Source organism: Panthera onca, chromosome D3 (assembly GCF_046562875.1).
Source record: "Panthera onca isolate mPanOnc1 chromosome D3, mPanOnc1 haplotype 2, whole genome shotgun sequence".
In the NCBI taxonomy this organism is placed as follows: domain Eukaryota; kingdom Metazoa; phylum Chordata; class Mammalia; order Carnivora; family Felidae; genus Panthera; species Panthera onca.
In genome coordinates, this window is record NC_138350.1 from 31,099,552 (window position 1) to 31,123,237 (window position 23,686).

Consider the following 23,686-nt stretch of genomic DNA (forward strand, 5'->3'; position numbering starts at 1 on the left):
TTTCCCTTCCTTAAATGCTTGAATCCACATACTGAATGGTATACCGTGTGATGGGACAAAGTAACCACAAAGAGTCAACATAGATATAGAGCCTACTAAAATTAAACTAGACTTGAAAGATAAGGCATCTTTGGCATAAGCTTACAAAAAGATCAAGTCAATTCTGAGACAGAAAGAATTGGGATGACTCAGATTTCCCTCCTACATTCTACATCGACAGTAAAGCAATCCCTACAAAAATCTTAAGGAGGAAAGCATAAGCCAAAGATTTTAAACAGAGCCACACCATGCTTCCATTACAAAAGACACAGGTTTAACTATGGAACATAAAAGAGCCTAGGGAGTATTGTTCCCTCCGTCCTCTGAGCAAATTACCACAGAACATACTTCAGTCAAGAGAGGAAACACCTAATGGCTAAAAATGAATATATTTAAATACAGAATAAAAACTAAACAAGTGTAGGATACAGTGATGAATCAAAATGTAAATGAAATGCCAACAGAGAAACTACGTACCTAAAAAGAAAAAAGTGGAAAGGGAAAGAACATGAGAATAAATTCTCTAATTGTCTCATTGGTCACAAACACTATTATGGGTTGAGCTGTTTCCCCAAAAAATGTATGTTAAAGTCTTAACACCCAGTACTTCAGAATGTGACCTTGGTTGGAAATGGGGGCACTACAGATGTAAGTAATTAAAATAAGGTTATAGTGGAGCAGGCTGGGCCCTCAATCCAATGTGAATGGTGTCCTTGTAAGAGAGAACTCTGGACAAAAAGACACAAGACAGCCATGTGAATACAGAGGCAGAGATTAGAGTAATTCATCTACAAGCCAGTGGACACCCAGGACTACCCTAAGCTGGAAGAGGTAAGGAAGGATCCTCCCCTAAAAGCCTCAGTTTAAGGACTTCTTTATTTTTAAGTAATCTCTACACCCAATGTGGGGCTGGAATTCACAAGCCCGAGATCAAGAGTTGCACACTATATGGAGCGCCTGAGTGGCTCAGCTGGTTAAGCGTCCGTCTTCGGCTCAGGTCACGATCTCACGGTTTGTGAGTTCAAGCCCCACATCAGGCTCTGGGCTGACAGCTCAGAGCCTGGAACCCACTTCAGATTCTGTTTCTCCCTCTGTCTGCCCCTCTGCTGCTTGCACTCTCTCACATGGTCTCAAAAATAAACATTAAAAAAAAATTTTTTTAATAAAACAAAATAAAGAGTTGCACACTACACCAGCTGAGCCAGCCAAGCACCCCCCTCCCTGTCTCTCACATTGTGTCAACAATAAATAAACATTAAAAAAATTTTTTTAAAAATAAAACTAAAAATAAGAAGAGTTGTACGCTATACCAGCTGAGCCAGCCAAGCACCCCCCTCCCCCAAAAGCTTCAGAGACAACATGGCCCTGAAATTCCCATCTACAGAGTATGAGACAATACCTTTGTGTTGTGTTAAACCACCCAGTTGGTGACACTGTTATGGCAGCTATGGGAAACTAACACAGCTGGAACTCAAAGAACATCATTTAAAAGCCGTTAAAACAAGTGTCAGAAGCAGAGCGTATTTAATGATACAAAGATAAATACTCGATAACTTTACAAATATCAGGGAGGAGATGTAGGAGAAAAATCGGTGGATGACATCAATCATGACAAGTCAGGGCCAGATGACCTTCAAATATGGTTGGGCTGGAGACTTCTAATGTTTTGTAAATGTGAACCATTAAATAAGAGGTGGCTGTGTATATGAAAAAGTATTGCAAGATGAACTTATATATGAATAACTGAAACTGGAAATTATTAAGCCCTCCACTGATATTAAGCTCTAGCTTACCCATACCGTTACAGATGAGTATGCAAAACTTCAATGGCAGTTAGAGAAACACTTAATAGTTAACTTTGAAATTAGATACAATTTCAACCTGTTCCAAAATATTGAAAATTTCTGGGGTGCCTGGGAGGCTCAGTCAGCTGAGTGTCCAACTTTGGTTCAGGTCATGATCTCAGGGCTCGTGAGTTCGAGCTCCATGTCAGTCTCTGTGCTGACAGCTCAGAGCCTGCTTCGGATTCTGTGTCTCCCTCTCTCTGTTCCTGCCCTACTTGCTCTCTCTCTAAGTAAATAAACACTCAAAAAAATTTTTTTAAATATTGAAAATTTTTATAATTTTACTGTTTAGGCAAGTTTTTCTGTTTATTAACATCTTTCAATTGCTGTTTATTAACATCCTTCCATAGAGAAACATATAAAAGATCTTTCATAAAGCCATAAAAGGCAAAATGTATAAATTTAATAGTAAACTTACTATATGGCAGAAAATGCAAGCAAAGTGAAAAAAACAAAACAAAACAAAAAAAACCTTCTTTTTTTAAAAAAGTATTTTTTTTTTTTTTTTTTTTTTTTAGCATGAGTGTGGGAGGGCCAGAAAGAGAGGGAGAGAGAGAATCCCAAGCAGGCTCCTTGCTGTCAGCACAGAGCCTGATGTGGGGCTCGAACCCATGAACTGTGAGATCATGACCTGAACCGAAACCAAGAGTCAGAGGCTTAACCACCTGAGCCACCCAAGCACCCTGAAATAAAAAACTTCTTAAGACTAGGAACTATAACTAATATCACAAAGGGCTATTCATCTCCCTAATACAGGGCCCCTAATTGGAGGGACCATCAAAGGCCCCTACAATTGGAGACAAAAAAGACTAAAAATCATCAGAAAAATGAGCAACAAACATGAAGAGATACTTTGTATCTACAGTATCTATCAGATACTTTGTATCTACAAAGTATCTATTCATGGAAACACATATGTAGAGGAAAAGATGCTCACCATCACTCCTAAAACATATGAATTAAAGTCATGTTGAAACACTGTTTTTTTCACCTATCAAAATATCAACCATCAAAAAGTTTTATAAACATTCTGCTGATGAGGCTGTGGGAAAACAGGCTCTCAAACTGTTGGTGGGAAAATTAAAGCAATACAATCTCTATGGAGTGGTTGTACTAATTTAAATATGAACATGAATGCAAATACTCTTTGATTCAATAATCTCATTTATGGGCATGTATCCTACATATATCTATTTCACATGTATCTATTTCACATGAACAAAATGACTATAATACAGACGAGGCTTGTATAACAAAAGTAACCTTGTATAGCAAAACATTGAGGAGTGTGTAAAGGACCCTATATTGAGTATAAAAAGTGATGCCAACAAGAATATATATTCATATTTGGTTATGAATGCATAAAGAAACTCTAGATACCTAAGAAACTAATAACAGCAGCTCCCTGGTGAAGGCATTGGGGAACTAGGCAGACAAGGAACACAGTAATGAAGGGAAATATACAGAGGCACAGGAGTGCATCTACACATAACTACATATACATACATTTCACAAAGCAGTAAATTTACATTCTTCAAAAATTATACATACACATATACTTATATATGTATATAATGCAAATTATGGCACTTTAAAAAAATTGCATTTTATTTATTAAAAAAAATTTTTTTAAATGTTTATTTGTTTTGAGAGAGACAGACAGACAGACAGACAGACAGAGCACAAGTGGGGGCGGCAGAGGGGAGGGCAAAGAGAGAAGGAGACACAAAATCCGAAGCAGGTTCCAGGCTCTGACCTGTCAGTACAGAGCCTAGATGCAGGGCTCGAACCCATGAATTGTGAGATCGTGACCTGAGCCAAAGTTGGATGCTTACCCAACTGAGCCACCCAGGCACCCCTAAAAAAATTACATTTCAAAATGTTCTTAAAACTTGATGGTTAAATTGGCTTGAGTTAAAACCTATGAAATACTATGATTCTTCTTCTAACCCTTGAAAAATTATTTGCCAATCTCATTAGTATTAAAAAATCAAATTAACACTACAAGATAAAAAAAAAAATATCCAAAACTTTAAGCTATTTAATGCTGATAATAAGGGGCACCTGGGTGGCTCAGTTGGTTGCGCGTCTGACTTCAGCTGAGGTCATGATCTCACGGTCTGTGAGTTCGAGCCCCACTCAGGTTCTGTGCTGACAGTTCAGAGCCTGGAGCTTGCTTTGGATTCTGTGTCTCCCTCTCTCTCTACCCCTCCCCCACTCGCGCTCTATCAAAAAATGAATAAACACTAAAAAAAAAAAATTTTTAATGCTGATAAGAAAACAGTGAAATGGATACTCTTACCATGACTGATGGTGAGAATGCAAGTCTTTAAGACCTATTCAGAAAATAATTCACTAATAATTTCCTGACCTGGTAATTTCTCTTCTAGAGATCTATCCTTAAGAAATCAGTCAAAACACAGAAAAAAAAAAAAAATCAAGGGCAAGGTTGTTCATCTCTGTATCATTAAAATGGCAAACAAACAATACAATTAACTGGCAAAACACAGTAAAATGTTGTAGTATCTACCACTATCCACCAGAGCCATCAAATAATCCATTCCTAATCCAATCCATACTAATTTCCTCTTAAATATACAAAGAATCATCATAATAAGTGAATAAGAATTTACACAGAAAAATGGCTTGAAACAAATTCACAAGTATTTACAATACTTACCTCTGAGAAATGAACCTATAAATGATTATTTTTCTTCTTCACACTTTTTCTAATTTTCTTATACTGAACATATATTTTTATTAAAGAAAAAGAAAAACAAAAGGTAAGCACCTACCCTGATAAACTTGTTCCAGATATTTCACTAGGAGAAGAATGACTCAGTGGAGAGGAGGAAGGTCTGAAGCTTTCCTGGTCGTCCTCTGAGCTGTGTTCACCATGCTCAGGAGAGTGATTTTTCAAATCTACCAGAAAGGTGTTATTTTCCAATGAGAACAACAACAAAATACACCACTTGTGTGCAATTTTGGAAATGTGACCAATTACTTCGACACTTACCAACATTTTTAGGCGCAATTATGGAATGTTTTCCAAAAGTCACATGTTTTTCACTGTTGCTTCCTTCGCTAAGATACTCATTTTGGCTCTGATTTTCTCTATTATTTTGTATTTCTTCACACTCTTCTGACATCCAAACGGATGCTACTCTGGGGTTCTTTACTAAGGAATAATTATTAGGTATTGGAGTGCATACTGAGGTGGCTGTTTTGTGATTGCCAATATCTGGTAATTTGTTATCAATAGGGTATGTCTTCACATCAACTATTGCACTTTCACTCTCTTTTCTATTTGTAAGAATTGAATTTGGAGAGCTTGCTCTAAATGATTCTTGATTCTTGTGCTCTCCATTTTCACCATAAAAAGTACATGCTGTATTTTTTTCTGGTTCCCTTATATTAGCAGCATCTAAGTCCACTGTATGGATATCTTGTGTAGTCTGTTCTTTTGGTAAAGATAAATCCCAAATATCAGACACACCAGCTCTTGAAAAGTTTTCCAGCCCACCTTCACACCTACTAACTTCTGTTTTTTTAAGGTATTTCTCCATATCAAACATGCTGGATCCATTACTTTTTTCTGTATCATTAGGCACAAACTGAGACACAATGGAATAGTCCTTTTGTTTATCGTCTTCCTGTAAAGTCTTCTCTCTGGTTTTATTTGAAAGTGCCTTGATCATGGCAGCAAGTTGGGAAGGATCAGTACTCACTGATGCATCTGCAATGGCTGAAGCAATGGTGCTTATCCTAAGTACAGAATCACCACCAGTAGGTGGCTTGCTTTTGTATCTTTGGGGTTTGCTACTCATGAAGGAAGTGTCCTAGAAATGAGAAAATTCACATCAGATAAATTTACCTCCTTTCCATGAACATGTACATATTAATTTAATCTTTAGACATTACATAAGATTTAATAGCAACAAGAAATTAATGGTAATACCAATTAATACCGTAACTTAAAAAGACAGCTACTATCAACTTTACTTACGGAGTCCTGGTTTACCCACAAAATTAGATTATCAATTGTCCAAAAAAAAAAAAAAAATCTTCAGGAGTTAAAGAGATGCTAAAAAGATGTTAAAACTGAACCAGACAGTAATTTAAAACAAAAAAATTAAGATACTGAGATTGAGAAATCACTGAGCCATTGTGATTCCAAGCATAATTCTTGGCAATTTCATTCAACCATTGGAATTACTTATTAAGAAGACACAAATAGGAACCATGGGCAAACAATGGAAATGGAACTAACAGCAAAAAACACAGATGTATTTAATACAAAAATGCAAGTTAAGACTTCTATCTCCAATAATGGCAGACTAAATGATGGAAACCAACTCTGGCTGAGAACAATTAGAACTGGAGAGCATATCCAGAAGCTTCTCTTAGAAGGCACTGGAGAGCTAAAAAAGAAACAAAAACGATGGGGTCAGAATCCAAAAGAAGCAACAATCCCAGAGAGGTGAAGCCAGTAATGAGGACGCTCTTCCCTATGGGGATCTACTGTTTCAAGAAAAGGCTGTGGACACGACTTTAAGAAGCAGCTCAGCAAAGCTGTTCTTATGGTGGTGAGGGTATAAAAAGAGTTCACTGTCGACCAATAATGAGGGGGAGGGTGTAGCCCTGTAAAACATCCATGCTTTAGTATGAGACCACAAATGACTACACCCTAGAGAAAAGGGAAACCAAAATTAGACTGGTTCTCATAAGGACTGAGGGCCAGGCTCCAATCAGTTCAATCTCAGTAACTAGACTAAAATGATCTGAGATTGCTAGCATTCCTCATTCATGTCAGAAGCAAACATAAACCCTGTCTAGAAGATTATAACTCCCATGGCCTCAAATTATTTCAATAACTTTTCCTGTAAAAATACACCCCTCCATCAATGAATGACACATGATGTTCCAAGATAAAGTGACCCAAATCCCAGAGACACAGACCCATGGGGGATATACAGAAAATGGAGTTATCAGAATCTAAAACACATCTAAATCTAAAACATAAGATCTAAAATTATACTTAAGGAAATAAAAGACAATATTGAGAACACAGAGGACTAGAAATTATAAAGAACTAAATACACATTAGATTATATAGTTGAAAAATACAATAACAAATTAAGAAACCAGTAGATAGATTTAACAACAACTTGGACTTAAGTGAAAAAAGAATGAGACTTAGAAGTCTGAAAAAATATTCAGAATGAACCATAAAAGAGAAAGTAACAGAAAATACACAATAGAACAGAGAGAACAGGAAAAAGGGATACTCTGAGAAAGTCTAACATACCTGTACCTGAACTCTCAAAAGAAAAAGGAGAGAAATAGAACAAAAAGTTTATTTGAAGATAAACTGGCTGCAAATTTTCTAAAACTTATGAAAGTCAACAACCCAAGATTCAAGAAGGCCTACAAACCCCAAACAGGATAAAACAAAAGGTATCTAAGCACATCCCAGCAAAACAGATTAAAAACCAAAGATAAAAATGTTTAAAGAAGGCAGAGGTAAGATATATTATCTTTAATAAAGTTAGCAATAAGAATGAAATGTGAAATAATATATTCAAATTGCTAAAAGTTGCTTTTAACATAGAAGTCTATACTAAACAAAAATATGCTTTAAGAATAAAGGTGAAATAAAGATATTTTTTAGAGATAAAAACAGAATCCATTACCAGTAGACCCTTATTAAAAGAAATTATAAGGATATTCTTCAAGCAAAATAAAATCTCAGATGGAAAGTCAGAGATGCATATTGGTTTTATATATAACAGCAGTCACCACAACCTTCATCAAATGGCTTATAGGGTTTATATAGAGATTTAAAATATAAAACAATAGTAACTTGTAAGACTGAAGTGGAATAAACAGTGTTTTTTGGTCCTGTTAACTAAGAGGTAAGAAAAAGAACAAATTTCAATTTTTATTAAACATTAGTAATCAAAGAAAACAGGTTATAATTTCTTAGGTAATTACTAAAATAACAGGAAAAGAATATACAATCACCAACTTAATAAAGGGAGGAAACTGGAGTAATATAAAAAGTACTTCTAAAAAATCCACAAGAATATACCAAAAAAAAGAATGAAAGTGAATAAAAAGACCAGAATTAAATGCCTATATATTGGTAATTCCATTAAATGTAAGAAAGAAAGAATGACTGTGAAACTGGTTGAAAAATAAAACCCAATTCTATGTACTTTTAAGAGACACATCTAAAATATGAAGATATAGAAGGTTAAAAAGCAAAATAAAAAAGATATAATATGCAAACACTAAATAATTAAACACTAAAGAAAGAAAGCTGGTATTACCTATATTAATATCAGATTAGGCTTAAAGCATAATGCATAACTAAAGACAAAGGCAGTCATGCACAATGACAGAAGGTTCGATTCACCAGAAACAATTCTAATTTGTACATACCTAAAAACATAGCCTCGAAATTTGTCAAGCAAATACTGCCAGATTCATAATGAATAACAGACAAATCCATAATAATAGGGTGAGATTTTATAATATCTAAGTAACTGAAAGAACAAGCACAATAATTTTAAGGATACATTTGATCACCATGATTTTGTAAATTTCACCTAAATAAAATATACAGAAGAGAGCAACCAAAGATCACACCACAGGCATTCCTGTCATGTGCATAGAAAGTATTTTCAAAAATTGAACATGTCTCAATAAATTTCAAAGGACTAAAACCCAAATTTCTCTGACTACTGTACAACCAGGCCTATAATCAATATTTTAAAATTAGGAAAATCCTCAAATGTTTGGAAACTAAGCGATACACTTGAAAAAACCAGTGGACCAGAGAAATTAGAAAATACATTAAACGGACTAATAAAGACAGTATGACATATCAAAACGTGATAAAAAAAATAGAATGGGATGCAACAAAATCCCAGCTTTCAGGGAAATTTAGATCATCAGATGTTTATGTAGGAAAAGCAGAAAAATTAGGCTAAGTATTCATTTCCAGAAGTTAAAAAAACAACAAATTAAATCCACAGAGAATATGAGGAAGGAAACAAAGACCAAAAACTATGAACAGAAAGAGAATAAAATTAGTGAGTTAATAAAATCAAGAAATATCTGGTAAGAATTACTAAGGGAAAAAAGAGAGAGGCAAAAGAACCAATATATAACAAAGAAGACATCACTTAAGAACCTAACGTATTAAACAATCACAAGAGGATATTATGGAGTGATATATTTTCAAGTTTATTTATTTAATTAAAAAAATTTTTTTTTAATTTATTCATTTTGAGAGAGACACAGAGAGAGACAGCAGGGGAGGGGCAGAGAGAGAGACAGAGAGAGAATCCCAAGCAGATTCAGCACTATCAGCATGGAGCCCAATGTGGGGCTCGAACTCAAGAAATGTGAGATCGTGACCTGAGCTGAAACCAATAGTCGGACGCTTAACTGACTGAGCCACCCAGGTGCCTCTCAAGTTTAGATGAAAGGTTAAAACTCCTAGGAAACTAAATTTTATTAAAATGGACACAATTTTCTTAGGTTTATTTATTTTGAGAGAGAGAGAGAATGAGAACAGGGAGGAGCAGAGAGAGGGAGAGAAAAATCCCAAGCAGCTGTCATAGTGGAGCCCGAAGCAGGGCTCAAACCCACAAACTGTGAGATCATGACCTGAGCTGAAACAAAGAATTGGACGTTTAACCAACTCGAGCCACCCATGCACCCAGAAATGGACACAAGTTTTAAACATCAGAATAGTCTTATAACTATTAAAGAAATTGAATCAGCAATTAAAAAGTATTAATGAAAACTCCAGACTCAGAGGATCTCACCAATGTATTCTACCAAAATCTAATAGCATCAATCTTACACTCTTCTGGAAAAAGAGAAAAAATGAGACCATCAAAACCTTGATACCAAAACCAAAAAGGCATTCTCTCACAGATGCAAAATTCTAAATAGACCATTAGCCAACCAAATCCAAGTGATCTATAAAAAAGACAGTGGATCATAACCCAAGTAAAGTTTATTCCAAGTGTAGAAGAACGGTATAATATTAAAAAACTATTTAATGTAATTCACCACATTACCAGAAAAAAAAAAAGCTTATGTTTACCTTGATAGATACAAAAAAGCATTTGACAAGATTCAACCTCTTTACAAGTTAAAAACAAACTAGGAGACAAATATTAGAAGGGAATTTTAAAAATCAATGATAAAAAAAAAAAAAAGACCCTACAGCACATTTCCAATTTACAAATAAAATACTGAAGAGCTTTCCCACCCTGTCAGGAAACCCCAACATCAGCACTTCTCTTCAACACAATTTTGAGGTGTAGTCAGGTTAGCTAGTCAAAGAAATGAAGGTATCAAAACCAGAAAGGAACAAAATTGTTGTTATTCTTAGATGATAAAACTGCATACGTAGAAAAAAAATTATATATATACATAACATGTATTTCTGTTTAGCTACAAAAAGGAAGAATGGAGTTAAGAAAGATAATATTAAAATAAGCCATACAGAGAAAGACAGATACCATATGGTTTCACTCTTATGTGGATCCTGAGAAACTTAACAGAAACCCATGGGGGAGGGGAAGGGAAAAAAAAAAAAAAAGAGGTTAGAGTGGAAGAGAGCCAAAGCATAAGAGACTGTTAAAAACTGAGAACAAACTGAGGGTTGATGGGGGGTGGGAGGGAGGGGAGGGTGGGGGATGGGTATTGAGGAGGGCACCTTTTGGGATGAGCACTGGGTGTTGTATGGAAACCAATTTGACAATAAATTTCATATATTAAAAAAAAAAAAAGAAAGATAATATTAAAATATTGTTTGTTTCAAAAAAAGTATTATTTCAATAAGTTAGCAAGAAATTTAACAAAAGATGTGCAAAAATCTCTGCGCACACACACACATACAAGTCATAAAATACAGAGAAAAATTAAAACCTAAGTGGAACAATATATAATTTTCATGAATTAGAAGATTTAATATTATAAAGATGTAAATTGGACTGTTCTAAGATAAAACACAACCATAATTAAAAGTCCAATAGTGTTGCTGGTTGGTTGGTCTACTGAAGGTGACAATCTGATTTTAAAATATATATGGAAATGCAAAGGGCCAACAGCCAAAATACTTTTAAAAGAAAAGTAAGAGAAGAGAGGACTTATCCAAAACTTATAAAGCCACAGTATTTTAACAGTATCATATTGACATAAGATAGACCCCAAATGTCTGACATGTCTAATGAACATAGCAACTGAATACTATATAGTAATGAAAATAAGCTTCTATTAATACTTAACAACATAGTTGCATCTAGCAAACACAAGTGAAAAAAAAAATCAAAGAAAAAGAATACATGCTATATGATTTCTTGTACATAAAGTTCAAAAACAGGCAAAATTAATACAGTGTTAGAGTCAAGATAAGAGGAGTAGCATTCAGAAGGGGCATAAAAATGGTTTCTGGGCTACTAGCAATGTTCTTTTTTTTGATCTGGAATGTACAAAGGTGTGTAAATTGTGATAACTCATTGACTCTCAGTTTGCTTTATAAACAAATTTATGTATGTTTATTATGTTTAGTAGGTATGTAGGTATGTAGCATGTATATTTATTATACATTGATTAAAATGCTATTAAACATCAAAGGACATTTATAATAAAACTGAATCCAAAAAACCCCAACCATGTTGTACTGCATGTATTTTTCTCATGTGACCTTATGTTGATCTTACACAAGAACTATGACAATGTGGTTTTAGTTTTCCTCCATGGAATGCTTAAGATACCTCTATTTTGCTGTTACTGGCCATTAATGTCACATCACTTTCATCCACTTGTGAAATACTCTCCAGTTCTTCAGCCTGAAGTGTAACTGATTCTTCACTTAGCTGTGCTTTTAGGTCTCCTGTAGAAAATACACAATAATTCAACTTACATCTATATACTATCTCACAAAAATAATCTGTGGGATAAGGACCACTCAACATGATTAACCGCCAAGGAAGAAGTCTTTGTACCTCAACATCAGTCATCTTCACAAAAACTGTTTAAATGTATAGTCGCTAAGACAAAGGACCAGGGCATTGTTAATTTGCTTCTGCCAACTTTAAACTTTGAAGATCGTGGATTTCAATCTCTCCTTTGCAAATACTGACAAACTCAATTAATATTTCAATTAATTAAATATTTCACAAATATATAATAAGCTGAATTTAAAAATGAGTATTCCTTACAATAATAGAAAATCAACTAATTATATATACAGCCTCTTTATCCCAACTCCTCTATTGGAAGACAGGCTCTTTAAGGACTGGAGCGTATTTTGTACAATTTTATATGATGTTAGCACCAGGCACCACCCTAGCAAAAAGTAGCTGTTCGATAATTGTATGTTAACCAAGAAAGTCTGATTTTAAATATATATCATGGATATTAATCATACTTAGAGACTATCATAGTCCAAATCTCAAATAGCTTTTTAAAAAAAATTTTTTAATGTTTATTTATTTTTGAGAGAGAGAGAGGGAGATAGAGACAGAGTGTGAGTGGGGTAGGGGCAGAGAGGGAGACACAGAATCCAAAGCAGGCTCCAAGCTCTGAGCTGTTGGTACAGAGCCCGACATGTGGCCAGAACCCAGGAACCGTGAGATCATGACCTGAGCTGAAGTCAGACACTTAACTGACAGAGCCATCCAAGCACCCCCAAATCTCAAACAGCTTTTTAACCAAAAGTCTACCTGAATATGATAGCTACAGTTCATTAACTAAGTAGTTCATTTTTTTTTCTTTCTTTTTTTTTTTTTTTTCAACGTTTTTTTATTTTTGGGACAGAGAGAGACAGAGCATGAACGGGGGAGGGGCAGAGAGAGAGGGAGACACAGAATCGGAAACAGGCTCCAGGCTCCGAGCCATCAGCTCAGAGCCTGACGCGGGGCTCGAACTCACGGACCGTGAGATCGTGACCTGGCTGAAGTCGGACGCTTAACCGACTGCGCCACCCAGGCGCCCCCATTTTTTTTTTTTAACTCAGTAGTTTAATAGGCCAATTTAACTAGCCCATTTGAACAGATTATATTTTATTTACTTTGGGTTTTTTACAAAAGGGTTTAGGTGGGTTTTGGCTGACTTGTTTTCACTTTTGATTAAAATGGCAATGTGGCGGGGGGGGGCACCTGGGTGGCTTAGTCAATCGAGAGTCTGACTTTGGCTCAGGTCATGATCTCGCAGTTCGTAGGGTCGAGTCCTGCATCAGGCTCTCTGCTGTCAATGCAGAGCCTGCTTCAGATCCTCTGTCTCCCTCACTCTACTCTTCTCCAGCCTCTGTCTCTCAAAAATAAACACACATTAAACAAAATAAATAAAATAAATAAAAAAGGCAATGTGGGGTGATAGAAGGATAAAATCTGTGACTAATAGTGACAAAATCCAAGGTGATGTATACATTTTCACTCATAAAGAATATGATCACACAACCACTAATTTATAGGTTAAAAAAAAAAAGGTCACTAAAAACTCCTTCATTTAATCCATTACCTGAAAATACATCATGGTTAACATGAGCCGTTTCTTTTTCCAAATTACTTCTTGATACATCAGATTTTCTTAAGAGAGCAACAGGTTCTCTCTTCTCTGGTGATCTAATAAAATAACCAAATGATGGCTACAAAATAAACATGTGAATTATTTCCTTAATTTCAACTACTTTGAGAAATTCTAGACTATTTTATTTTATTATGGGTAACCTAACTAAATGAATTCAACAAAATAATTCTGTTCTTTTCATTTAAACTTAAATTACTAGAGATAAAATTTAAAAGTCTAGTTTTATTTCCTTAGTGCCATCTTCAATCATCAAAACTAATATGTCAAATAAGTCGCTCTTATTAAGAAATCCAACTTCAAACAACCTAGAAATGACATTTCGTTCCTTCAGTAATTATTATTGAGCACCTACTGTGTCAAGCACTATTAATCATAGGGTGACATGTCAATGAGAAAAAAAGACAAAATTTCCTGCCTTCCTGGAACTTACAGTATAAGGATATTTATTTTATACACTACGTCCTTGAAAATCTTTGTTAAGATTAGGTATGTTCTTAGCAGTTAATGAGCCGGGAATTCCCACTTGTCTTTATTATAGAACTTTCACGTGATAGAACTGAAATGTAAATTCATTAAATGCACTCAATTTTCCACTGATCTTTACCTGGGAATTTCTTCCCTTGATCCAACAACCTGAATGCAAGTAACATTTCATAACTAAAATGAAAACAGAAACTCCAAATGATAGATCTATTTTTCCATGACCTGGTGCTTTATTTAGTAAGAAGGAATTCATTAACTCTTCAACTTCTCCCCTAATGTAAAAAATCGATCCAGGCAGGATGTTAATCCTGTCTCTCTAAAGCATTTATTTTCATTTTTTAATTCACTACACAGACAGGACCCACAGTTCAGTTTCAAATTTAAGTTCTGTAATTCAACTTTGAGTTCTAATACCATGGCTATTATTTCAAATTATACTGTTAGTGAAATCCAGTTTTAATAACCACTCCTTCCAATAACCCAACTCCCTATACGGAATTTATCAAGCCTTTTGACTCTACCTCCAAAAGAAATCTTGAATCCTTGATTTTTTTGTGTCCCTATTATCATTCTAGACCCCGGCCTTCACCGTATCTCTTCCCACGTGCTAAGCCTCTTCCTCCTTTTTGGTTCACTGACCCTCTCCACCCAGGCTCCATATATAATAGCATCATTTCACACATGGAGATGAGGCTGGCACCATGACAAAGTTGCTCCCTGCTTCTAAGCACTTCTTCCCAGTTCATTTCAGATGCACCCAAGTCCTACAAGGATCCCACATGATCTGGCCCAATTTCTACCATTCAATCACCCCACCCCCCTCCCCCATTCACATTAGCTCCACTGTTGTGCTTTCTGATCCTCCACAGGCCACTTCTAGTTCCTACTTCCAAGCCTTCACATAGAGGGTCTCCCCTTGCTTGGAACACTCTGCCTCCATATCTTTTGGCAGCTGCCTCCTTCCCATCATTTAGGTCCCAGCTCAGTAACATCTCCTCAGGGGCCACCCCTGACCACCACAGCTATAGCAACTCCTTCTCCTTAGCATCCTTCATAGAAATTACCACTGTTGCATTTTCAAATTTTTACATGTATTGCCACTTATTAAACAAAAACATTCCTATATTTCAAAACATGTTTTCAGATAAGAGGTTAAAGAAAATATCAATCCTCGATTTCTTCCCATCAACTAATGATGTAACAATAGCAGCATCAACTACCAGGTATTGAATACTTACTCCAAGTTAATCTTGGTGCTAACTGCTTTGTGTGTCCCATCACACTTAATTCTTATGAAACCCTATAAAATAGCACTGGATTTTAAAAACTAGAAAATTAAGACATAGAGGAGTTAAATAAATTGTTCCGTGTCACAGAATTAGTTAAAAGGTAGAACTAGGACCGGAGTCAGGGTCTGACCGACTATAAAACCTAACCTATCTACCACAGTCCTAACATGTCCCTATTCTATCCCTGCTGTAAAGATACTATGCTGTAGCTAATACCATCATACCATTCCAAGTATAAGGTCTGGTGAATTCAACCACTTGTAGCACGTATCATACTTACTCTTTTCACATTGTAACCACCACCAAGGCAACCAAGAGCTTCAGATCTTTGAGCAAAGAACTCTCCTAAAGACAGGCGTAAATAACTGGCATCATCTTTGTCCAAATCTGATGTGCTAAGTGATTTTCTCAACAAACTGTAATTAATTGAAGTTCCCCAAGACGTATCCCCTAGTGCAGCTGAAGTGTTTTGGGCATCTATATTTTCTTCCTAGGGAGAAAGTTATTGTTTCATTTTATTTCCCCAGCAAGGTTTCTGTTTTTCTAACATGCAAAAATAAAAAAATTTAACTAAGAAAATTTAAGCATTTTAATTTTTTAAAAATTTGGACAAACCTCAAGCTCAAGCAGCTAATAAATAAAGCAGCTTAATTTCTTTACATAGCATTACTTCATTTTGAAACATGGTTAAGGGGCGCCTGGGTGGCTCAGTTGGTTGAGCATCCAGCTTTAGCTCAGGTCATGATCTCACAGTTCATGAGTTCAAGCCCCACATCGTGCTCTGTGCTGACAGCTCAGAGCCTGGAGCCTGCTTCGGATTCTGTGTCTCCTTCTATCTCTGCCCCTCCCCCACTTGTGTTCTGTCTCTGTCTCTCAAAAATAAACAAATGTAAAAAAAAATTTTTTTAAAAAAAACATGGTTAAAAACTATAGAGAGATCTTTGAAGCCTATTAGGGTGATTTTAAGTGAATTAAACACTTAGTATGTCAGTTCTTTTTCAATTAATAATTGAGGGTATGAAGGAAAGAGCAGAAATTGTCTAAACATGAGCAAATAAGATACAATTCTATAAAACTATGTATCTATCCAGAAAGAATACAGGTATATTTTAAACTTTGGTTAATGCCAATAAAATACAAACCTGCATAAATTGATGCTCTTTATTAAATTCCTCTTCATCTTGTGCAATCAAATCCAATGCTTCAGCTTAAAAGAGAATCAGTTTATATAATTAAATTATACTAATGCCTAATTAAATACCAACAGATAAATAAAACTTATCTAGTTAGGAAGATGAAATACAGAAATAAATTTGAAAAAAAAGTATATGAAAGCTTTCATCATGCAACTGATGCATCTGTATTAAGTATGTAAGTCTGTGATTCTCTAAGTTTTGGTAATGAACATTCTACTATTAGTGTTTTTATCAGTTACTAACTTGCCCTAACTTAATTAACCAAAGGGGCTTTACAATGTAAGCTTTTTATTTGTAGAAGATTCACATTAACTTTAGCCTTTGAAGATTTTGACACACCTGATTTAAGGTACCTGCCCATGAATACCTGTGAAATTTTATCTGAACCATCACGACGTCAAGCCACTCTCTAAATTTATTGTGAAGAGGTGGGCTGGGGTGCCCAACCACCTGTTTGCCCAGGACTGTCTCAGTTTTAGACTGGAAAGTTCCACATCCCAGCAAACCCCACAGCCTGAACAGTTGGAAATAAGTGGTCACCCAACATCTGCCCTCAAACCTCTCTGCCTGACTGCTGCCCAGGCTGGGCCTCTGCCTGGTACTTCAGGAGAATGGCTGAAATGGGAAGGGTGCATGCAATCCAGAAGTGTCCACCATGGCCCAAACAACAGAGATGTCCCCCTCTCTCATTATCTATCAGGGGCTAATCAGATCCAAACTGCCCTTTTGGAAACCCGACAGTTCAACATTAATACCTTGAGAGACCAAATGAAAATAGAAACAGGAGAATATTTCCAATCAGGAAAAGAAGAACATGAGAGATAGCTCAGATCCTTACTTGTTAGGACAGTGTTCATCCTTTACCTTGTGAGCCCATCATTTTTTATAAAACACATCCTTAACTTATCAGTCTATGAATGGGTATGAAGACAACCATGAAACTCTCAAAATCACATGAAAAATATAATCTTTCACATAAAAGTTTTTCTATGAAGATTCTCTGTAGGGCCCATGACTCCAAATAAGTTAAAAACCATTGCCTTAAAACATAAAAGTATCAGTCAACCAAATGTAACAGCCAAAGAAGGGAAAGTAGGAAATCAGGCCTAATGAAGGTAACCCAGAAAAACAATTTACTTCAATGAGGTAAATACTGAATGTTCTTTAAATCATTAAGTAAACAGTTCCAAAAGCTGTTTATCATATCCCTAAGTACTTTTTCCCTGTACTTTAAGAGATTCTTCAATTAAAGAAAAATCTACAGTACCATTACCTTGAATGCTCATCACAAATCAGTCAGCAATTATGAAAAAACTTCATTTTTTATAAGACTCTATGCCCAATTCTTTGCCAAATCTCAACCAGTCCTTTCAAATATCTCCTGAATACGTTAGTTGCTAAAATTTGAAGCAGCACATATATCACAGGCCTCAGGCCATGTTTAAATCCTAGGCCATAAGCTGAAGTGATGTAGTGAATCAGATACATGGAGCTGTCAGAGAGGGGTAAGACAGAAATGGGGCAGAGGGAGTCGTATCTCTTAAGTAAACTTCCTGAATAAAGTTTGTTAAGTAGATAAATTTTCGTTTCAAATGATTCTGACATGAAATTACGCCTTGGTCCCACCTTCCTCTTCTGAATTATATCTCCTCTTACATTTTCAAAATTCCCTTCCTCTTTCTTATAAAAATGCTTCCACTGCATTCAGCTCCCCTGACCCTGATTTCCTGACCCAGTTCATCCTTTCTTCCCTTCCATCAAACTTTTTTCCATAGTTTTCCATAATCATTTTCTCCATTTCTTTACCATCCATGCTACTTATCCTTTCCAACCTGCTCATTATTGTTTATTCCCGAACCACAAGGATGGCTTCGTTAAACATCTCTTTTATTTTAGTTTTCCTTTAATAGTAACGTACCCACACAGTTCAAAATGCAAAGGTACACATGTGTACAAGAGTTTTCAGAAGTTAACCAAAGACATAAAAGGGAATACAACACTGAAAAGTCTCCCCCTCATCCCTGACCCCATATCCCACACCTCCAGAAGCAATCAATAGATAAAATGCTCCTGATATCCTGATTTGAATCTATTTGCTTTTTTTTTTTTTTTTTAACGTTTATTTATTTTTGAGACAGAGAGAGACAGAGCATTAACAGGGGAAGGGCAGAGACAGAGGGAGACACAGAATCCAAAACAGGCTCCAGGCTCTGAGCTGTCAGCACAGAGCCCGATGTGGGGCTCGAACTCACGAACCGTGAGATCATGACCTGAGCCGAAGTCAGACGCTTAACCAACTGAGCCACCCAGACGCCCCTCTATTTGCTTTTTGAGTTCAAGTAGCTAGGGATTCTTGCAATCCATTTCTTTCTTTTTAAAAAATCTTTCCATTTTATGTATTTACAAATATGTGTGTCCTCCCTTCTTCCACCTTTTTACACAAATTTCAGAATATTTTATGTGCTTTTCTATGTCTGGGAATTAAAGAATTTATTTTAGGGGCACCAGTCAGTTAAGCGCTAACTCTTGATTTCAGCTCAGGTCATGATCTCATAGTTCAAGAGTTCTAGCCCCACACTGGGCTCCGTGCTGACAGTGTAGATAAAGCCTGCTTGGGATTCCACCTCCCCCTCTGTCTCTGTACCCCCGTGCGTGCTCGCTCCCTCAAAAATAAATAAACTTAAAAAAAAAAAAGAATTTATTTTAGTGATTACTCCATACTAGCACCTAAAGAGCCCTTTTCCATTTTTTTAATGACCACAATGTATTTCCTTATATGGATGTACCTTATTTAGTTAGTCCTGTTTTGTACATCCACATTGCTTCCAACCTTTTGTGATTATAAACAATGTATAAGTAATAACCTTGCACATACATCACATACCATTTCTGCAAGTATAATTGAAGAATAAGTTCCCAAAAGAACTGTTTGGTATGTACATTTGTAACTTTGTTAGATGCTGTAATACTGCTCTACCTACATGCTGTGCCTATTAAAGTACTATAATACCTGTTTTCTTCACACTGTTGCCAACATAGTTATAGTACCAAATTTTTAGATCACTGTCAATGAAATAACTGAAAAATAGTATCACGGAGTGGTTTTACTCTGCATTTCTTTCCATGAGTAAATTCCGTGAACTTTTTTGGAATATTTAACAACCATTTTCATTTCATTTTCCATAAATTTTGTTTACAACCTTTGCCCAATTCTACATTGAGTAGCTAGTCTTTTTCTTATTGTTTGTTAGAACTATTTACTACTAGGAAAATGGGCCTTAATCTGTAACATGAATAGCAAATATTTTTTCTCAGTTTGATCACTAATTTTTAAAAACTATTCACCAAAGCACAATATACATATGAAAAGTATATATAAGTGTACAACTCAATAAACACAACTGTATAGCCAGATCAGTACCCCAGACGAAGAAAGAGAACTCTACTAGCACCCCAAAAGGCCCCTCGAGCTTCCTTCTCATCACTACATGCCCATCCAAGGGTAACTACTATCCTTACTCCACAGGGCAGGGTACATTTAAAATATATACAAATAGATCTACATAGCAGGTATCCTTAGTCTGCCTTATTTCATCCTACATACATATGAAATTCATGCATGTTGCTGCAAGTAGCTACACATCACTTATTCCCATTGCTACATAGCACTCCAATGTATGAATAAACACAATCCATTCTATCATTAATGAGAATTAGGGAGTTTCTAATTTGGAGATAAACATATAATGCTGCTATGAATATTTCAGTGTAGATCTTTTGGTTAACCATATACCTGTACACTGGATATATAACTCTGGTGCAGAATTACTGGGTCCTCAAGTATGAAGTTCATAAAGTTCACCTCCAAAAGCTCCTGCTAGACAAGTTTCCGAAATGGTTCTATCACTTTACATTCCCACCAGTTGCACATGAGAATTCCATGACCACTCACTTTCTAAGTGATGCAAATGTCAGAATATTTTATATGCTTTTCTATGTCTTGGAATTAAAGAATTTATTTTAGGGGCGCCTGGGTGGCTCAGTCAGTGAAGCCTCCAACTCTTGATTTCGGCTCAGGTCATGATCTCATAGTTCGTGAGTTCTAGCCCCACACTGGGCTCCATGCTGTACAACTATCCACTATCCAGTCTGTACCCCCTTGTTCTTCCTAAATCAAGATGTCATTGAGCAAGCTTTAGCTGTAACTTAACTTCCAATTCCTGGTTTATACTTCCAACTACCGAATATCTCCACCACAAACCACAATTATCCAAAATTCTACAATCTCTTCTGATTTTCCCATCTCAGTTCATGGTATTGCCATTTTCCCAAATAACTCAGACCACAAACTTCAATCTTTTCTTGCCTTCCTACTATCTCCTGAAATCCAGTCACCAAATCCTAACCATTTTATTGCCAGGTCTTTCACCAGCTGTTTGCTTTTCATTCTGTGACACCTAGATTTCTACAACATCCTAAGGAATCTCCCACTCAACTGTCCATCAGTACCAGAAGATGACTCACAAAGGTAGTTGGATAATCAAGTCTTCAGTGGCTACCTACTGCTTACCACACAAGCCTCAACTCCAACATGGTAGTCAAAGCTCAACCCACTCCCTGGCCCTACTTTATACCTTTCTAGCTTCACCTCTTCACCTTTTATTACTCTCCCCTTCCTATATCTTGTCATAAATGCTAGCTACATTAGACTATCTGCCAGTCTCAAAACATACCCAGACTTCCTCATTTCATTGTCTTTCATTAGGTTTTCTATCCATTTGGAATATCTCATGCCCTCAAACATCTACCTCTTCAAACTCTTACCTCAAAAGCCACCTCCTATATGAAATCCCTCTCACCCACTCACACACAAAAGTTTTTTCTGCTCTAAACTCCAAAACCATTTAGTTTGTGTTTCTTATGATACTGACTGTTGTTTTACATTCTTGTCTTATCCCTCTTGACTGATGAACAATTGCTTAAAGGCTGGAAAAATGCCTTATTTATCTCCACCATTCCCATCATTAGAAGTTTAAGAGGAGCTTAGTACAAGCACCAGTTAGAATAACTTCTTCCTGTGGCATGTTCTGAGGCTATGAAAAATAAGACTAGGCTTGGGGAGCCTAGGTGACTCATTTGGTTGAGCATCTGACTCTTGATTTTGGCTCAGGTCATGATCCCAGGGTCATGGATCAAGTCACTACGTCAGGCTCTGTGCTGAGCGTGGAGCCTGCTTGGGATTCTCTCTCACTCTCCCTCTGCCTCTCTCCTGGGCTCATGCATGCACACTCTAAAGTATGTATTATGTATGTATGGATGGATGGATGGATGGATAGATAGATAGATAAATAAATATATAAGAACAGGCTTGACAGGCCACTGAATGCCTTTCCTCATGGCAGGTTTAGAGGTGCTCAGGCACTGGAGGCCTCAGTGGCAGAGCATCTCCATAACCTAAGGCTCAAAATGCCATGTGTCATATGTACTGCAGACCTAACTCGGTTTTTCCTTGCATGGTCAGAGATTCTGCTAATCAAGAAACCTAGCTGATATTCCTAATGCTCTCATCCTTTGAGATTTATCTTTTCTGTCACCTTTCTCCCATCATTTCTACATTTCTTACGTTTTACTCTAAAATGGATTTTGCAACTGTTCACTTATCAAAATATTTTTGTTCAAGACAGGATTTTAAAAGTGAGAATGTAGGGGTGCCTGGGTGGCTCAGTCAGTTAAGCATCTGACTCTCAATTTCAGTTTAGGTCATGATCTCATGGTTTATGAATTCAAACCCCAAGTCAAGCTCTGTGCTGACAGCATGGAGCCTGCTTGGGATTCTCTCTTTCTCTCTCTCTCTCTTCCTGTCTCTCTCTCCCTCCCTCTCTCAAATAACGTTAAAAATAAAAATAAAAAAAGTGAGAATGTAAACTGGGGCACCCAGCTGACTCACTTGGTAGACCATATGACTCTTGATCTGGGAGTTAAAAGTTCAAGCCCCATGTTGAGTGTAGAGATTACTTAAAAAAATCTTTAAGGAAAAAAAAAAGTGAGAATGTAACCCTAAGGTCCCTTCCAACTCTGTCATATGAAGGTTCTAAACTGATGTAAAAGAATGATAGTCTGACTCACTGTCCTTGCTTAAAGAAAAGGCTCAGCTCATTCTGCAATGGTTAGCACTAACTCAAGCCTTTGTTCCTATAAAAACAGCTGAAAAGCTCAGTATTACAGTTGACTATTGCACAACATAGGTTTGAACTGCACAGGTCCACTTACACACAGATTTTTTTTTTCAATATAGAAAGTACAGTGCTATAAATGTGTTTTCCTTATGATTTTTTTTCTTTTTTTTAAATATCTTTTGAAAATGTTTATTTATTTTTGAGAGCGTGCAAGTGGGGGAGGGACAGAGAGAGGGGAAAGGAGGATCCAAAGTGGGCTATACACTAACAGGCTAACAGCAGCTAGCCCACTGTGGGGCTCGAACTCATGAACCGTGAGATCGTGACCTGAGTGGAAGTCGGACGCTCAACTGACTGAGCCACCCAGGTGCCCTCTTATGATTTTCTTATTAACATTTTCTTTTCTCTAGCTTATCTTATTATAAGAAAACAGTATATAATACATGTAACACACAAAATATATGTTAATAGACAATGTTATCACTTAAGGCTTTTGGTAACCAGTAGGCTGCTGGTAGTTAAGATTTTGGAAAGTCAAAAGTTATACACAGATTTTCAATGACGCAAGGAGCTGGCACCCCTTATTCCTCACATTGTTCAGGGTTCAAATGTATAGTCCAAAAATGATTTGATGTGGCCAACCAATATATACAGAGTAATCTCAGAACACCATTAAAAACAATGAAAATGGGATAATAAGGTGGTTATCAATACACTTACAACCAGATCTGAAGTCTTCATTCATCTCATCAGTTAGAGCCATATTTAAAACTTGTTCCTTATTAAAAGATGTATAATATGCAAGGTCAGTGACCCATCTGCCCTCTTCATTTTGATAGACCACACTCTGTGGCAGATCTATTTCTAAAAAATCCAAAAATATACAATGACATATGCAACAAAATGATACAATATTCTGAAATAATTTTACTTAGTTGACTTATCTTAGGTATCAACAGTATTGAAATCTACCCAAAACTAGTTTAAAAAAAGAATCCATTCCCACAAGAGTCCTCCAATGGTGGAAAAGCTGACCTTAACCC

At 36.2% G+C, this 23,686-nt stretch overlaps 1 protein-coding gene across 7 annotated transcripts in view; it reads right to left on the reverse strand.

The window, feature by feature from the left end:
• The window catches only part of CEP192 (centrosomal protein 192), a 130,495-nt gene that overhangs the window by 59,748 nt on the left and 47,061 nt on the right, over window positions 1–23,686 (reverse strand). For 4 of the 7 annotated variants that reach the window (XR_014135871.1, XM_060613175.3, XM_060613173.3 and 1 more), the window contains exons 12-18: window positions 23,364–23,507; window positions 16,414–16,478; window positions 15,552–15,761; window positions 13,431–13,557; window positions 11,684–11,802; window positions 4,900–5,722; window positions 4,679–4,805 (exon numbers count right to left, since the gene is read on the reverse strand). Coding sequence is in view for 6 of the 7 variants with exons in the window: in XM_060613175.3 (XP_060469158.3) it covers window positions 4,679–4,805; window positions 4,900–5,722; window positions 11,684–11,802; window positions 13,431–13,557; window positions 15,552–15,761; window positions 16,414–16,478; window positions 23,364–23,507 (1,615 nt within the window). In the remaining variant the exon portion in view is untranslated. The remainder of the gene's footprint in view (window positions 1–4,678; window positions 4,806–4,899; window positions 5,723–11,683; window positions 11,803–13,430; window positions 13,558–15,551; window positions 15,762–16,413; window positions 16,479–23,363; window positions 23,508–23,686) is intronic. The other 3 variants (XM_078435465.2, XM_078435466.2, XM_060613177.3) reach the window with 2 other exon arrangements.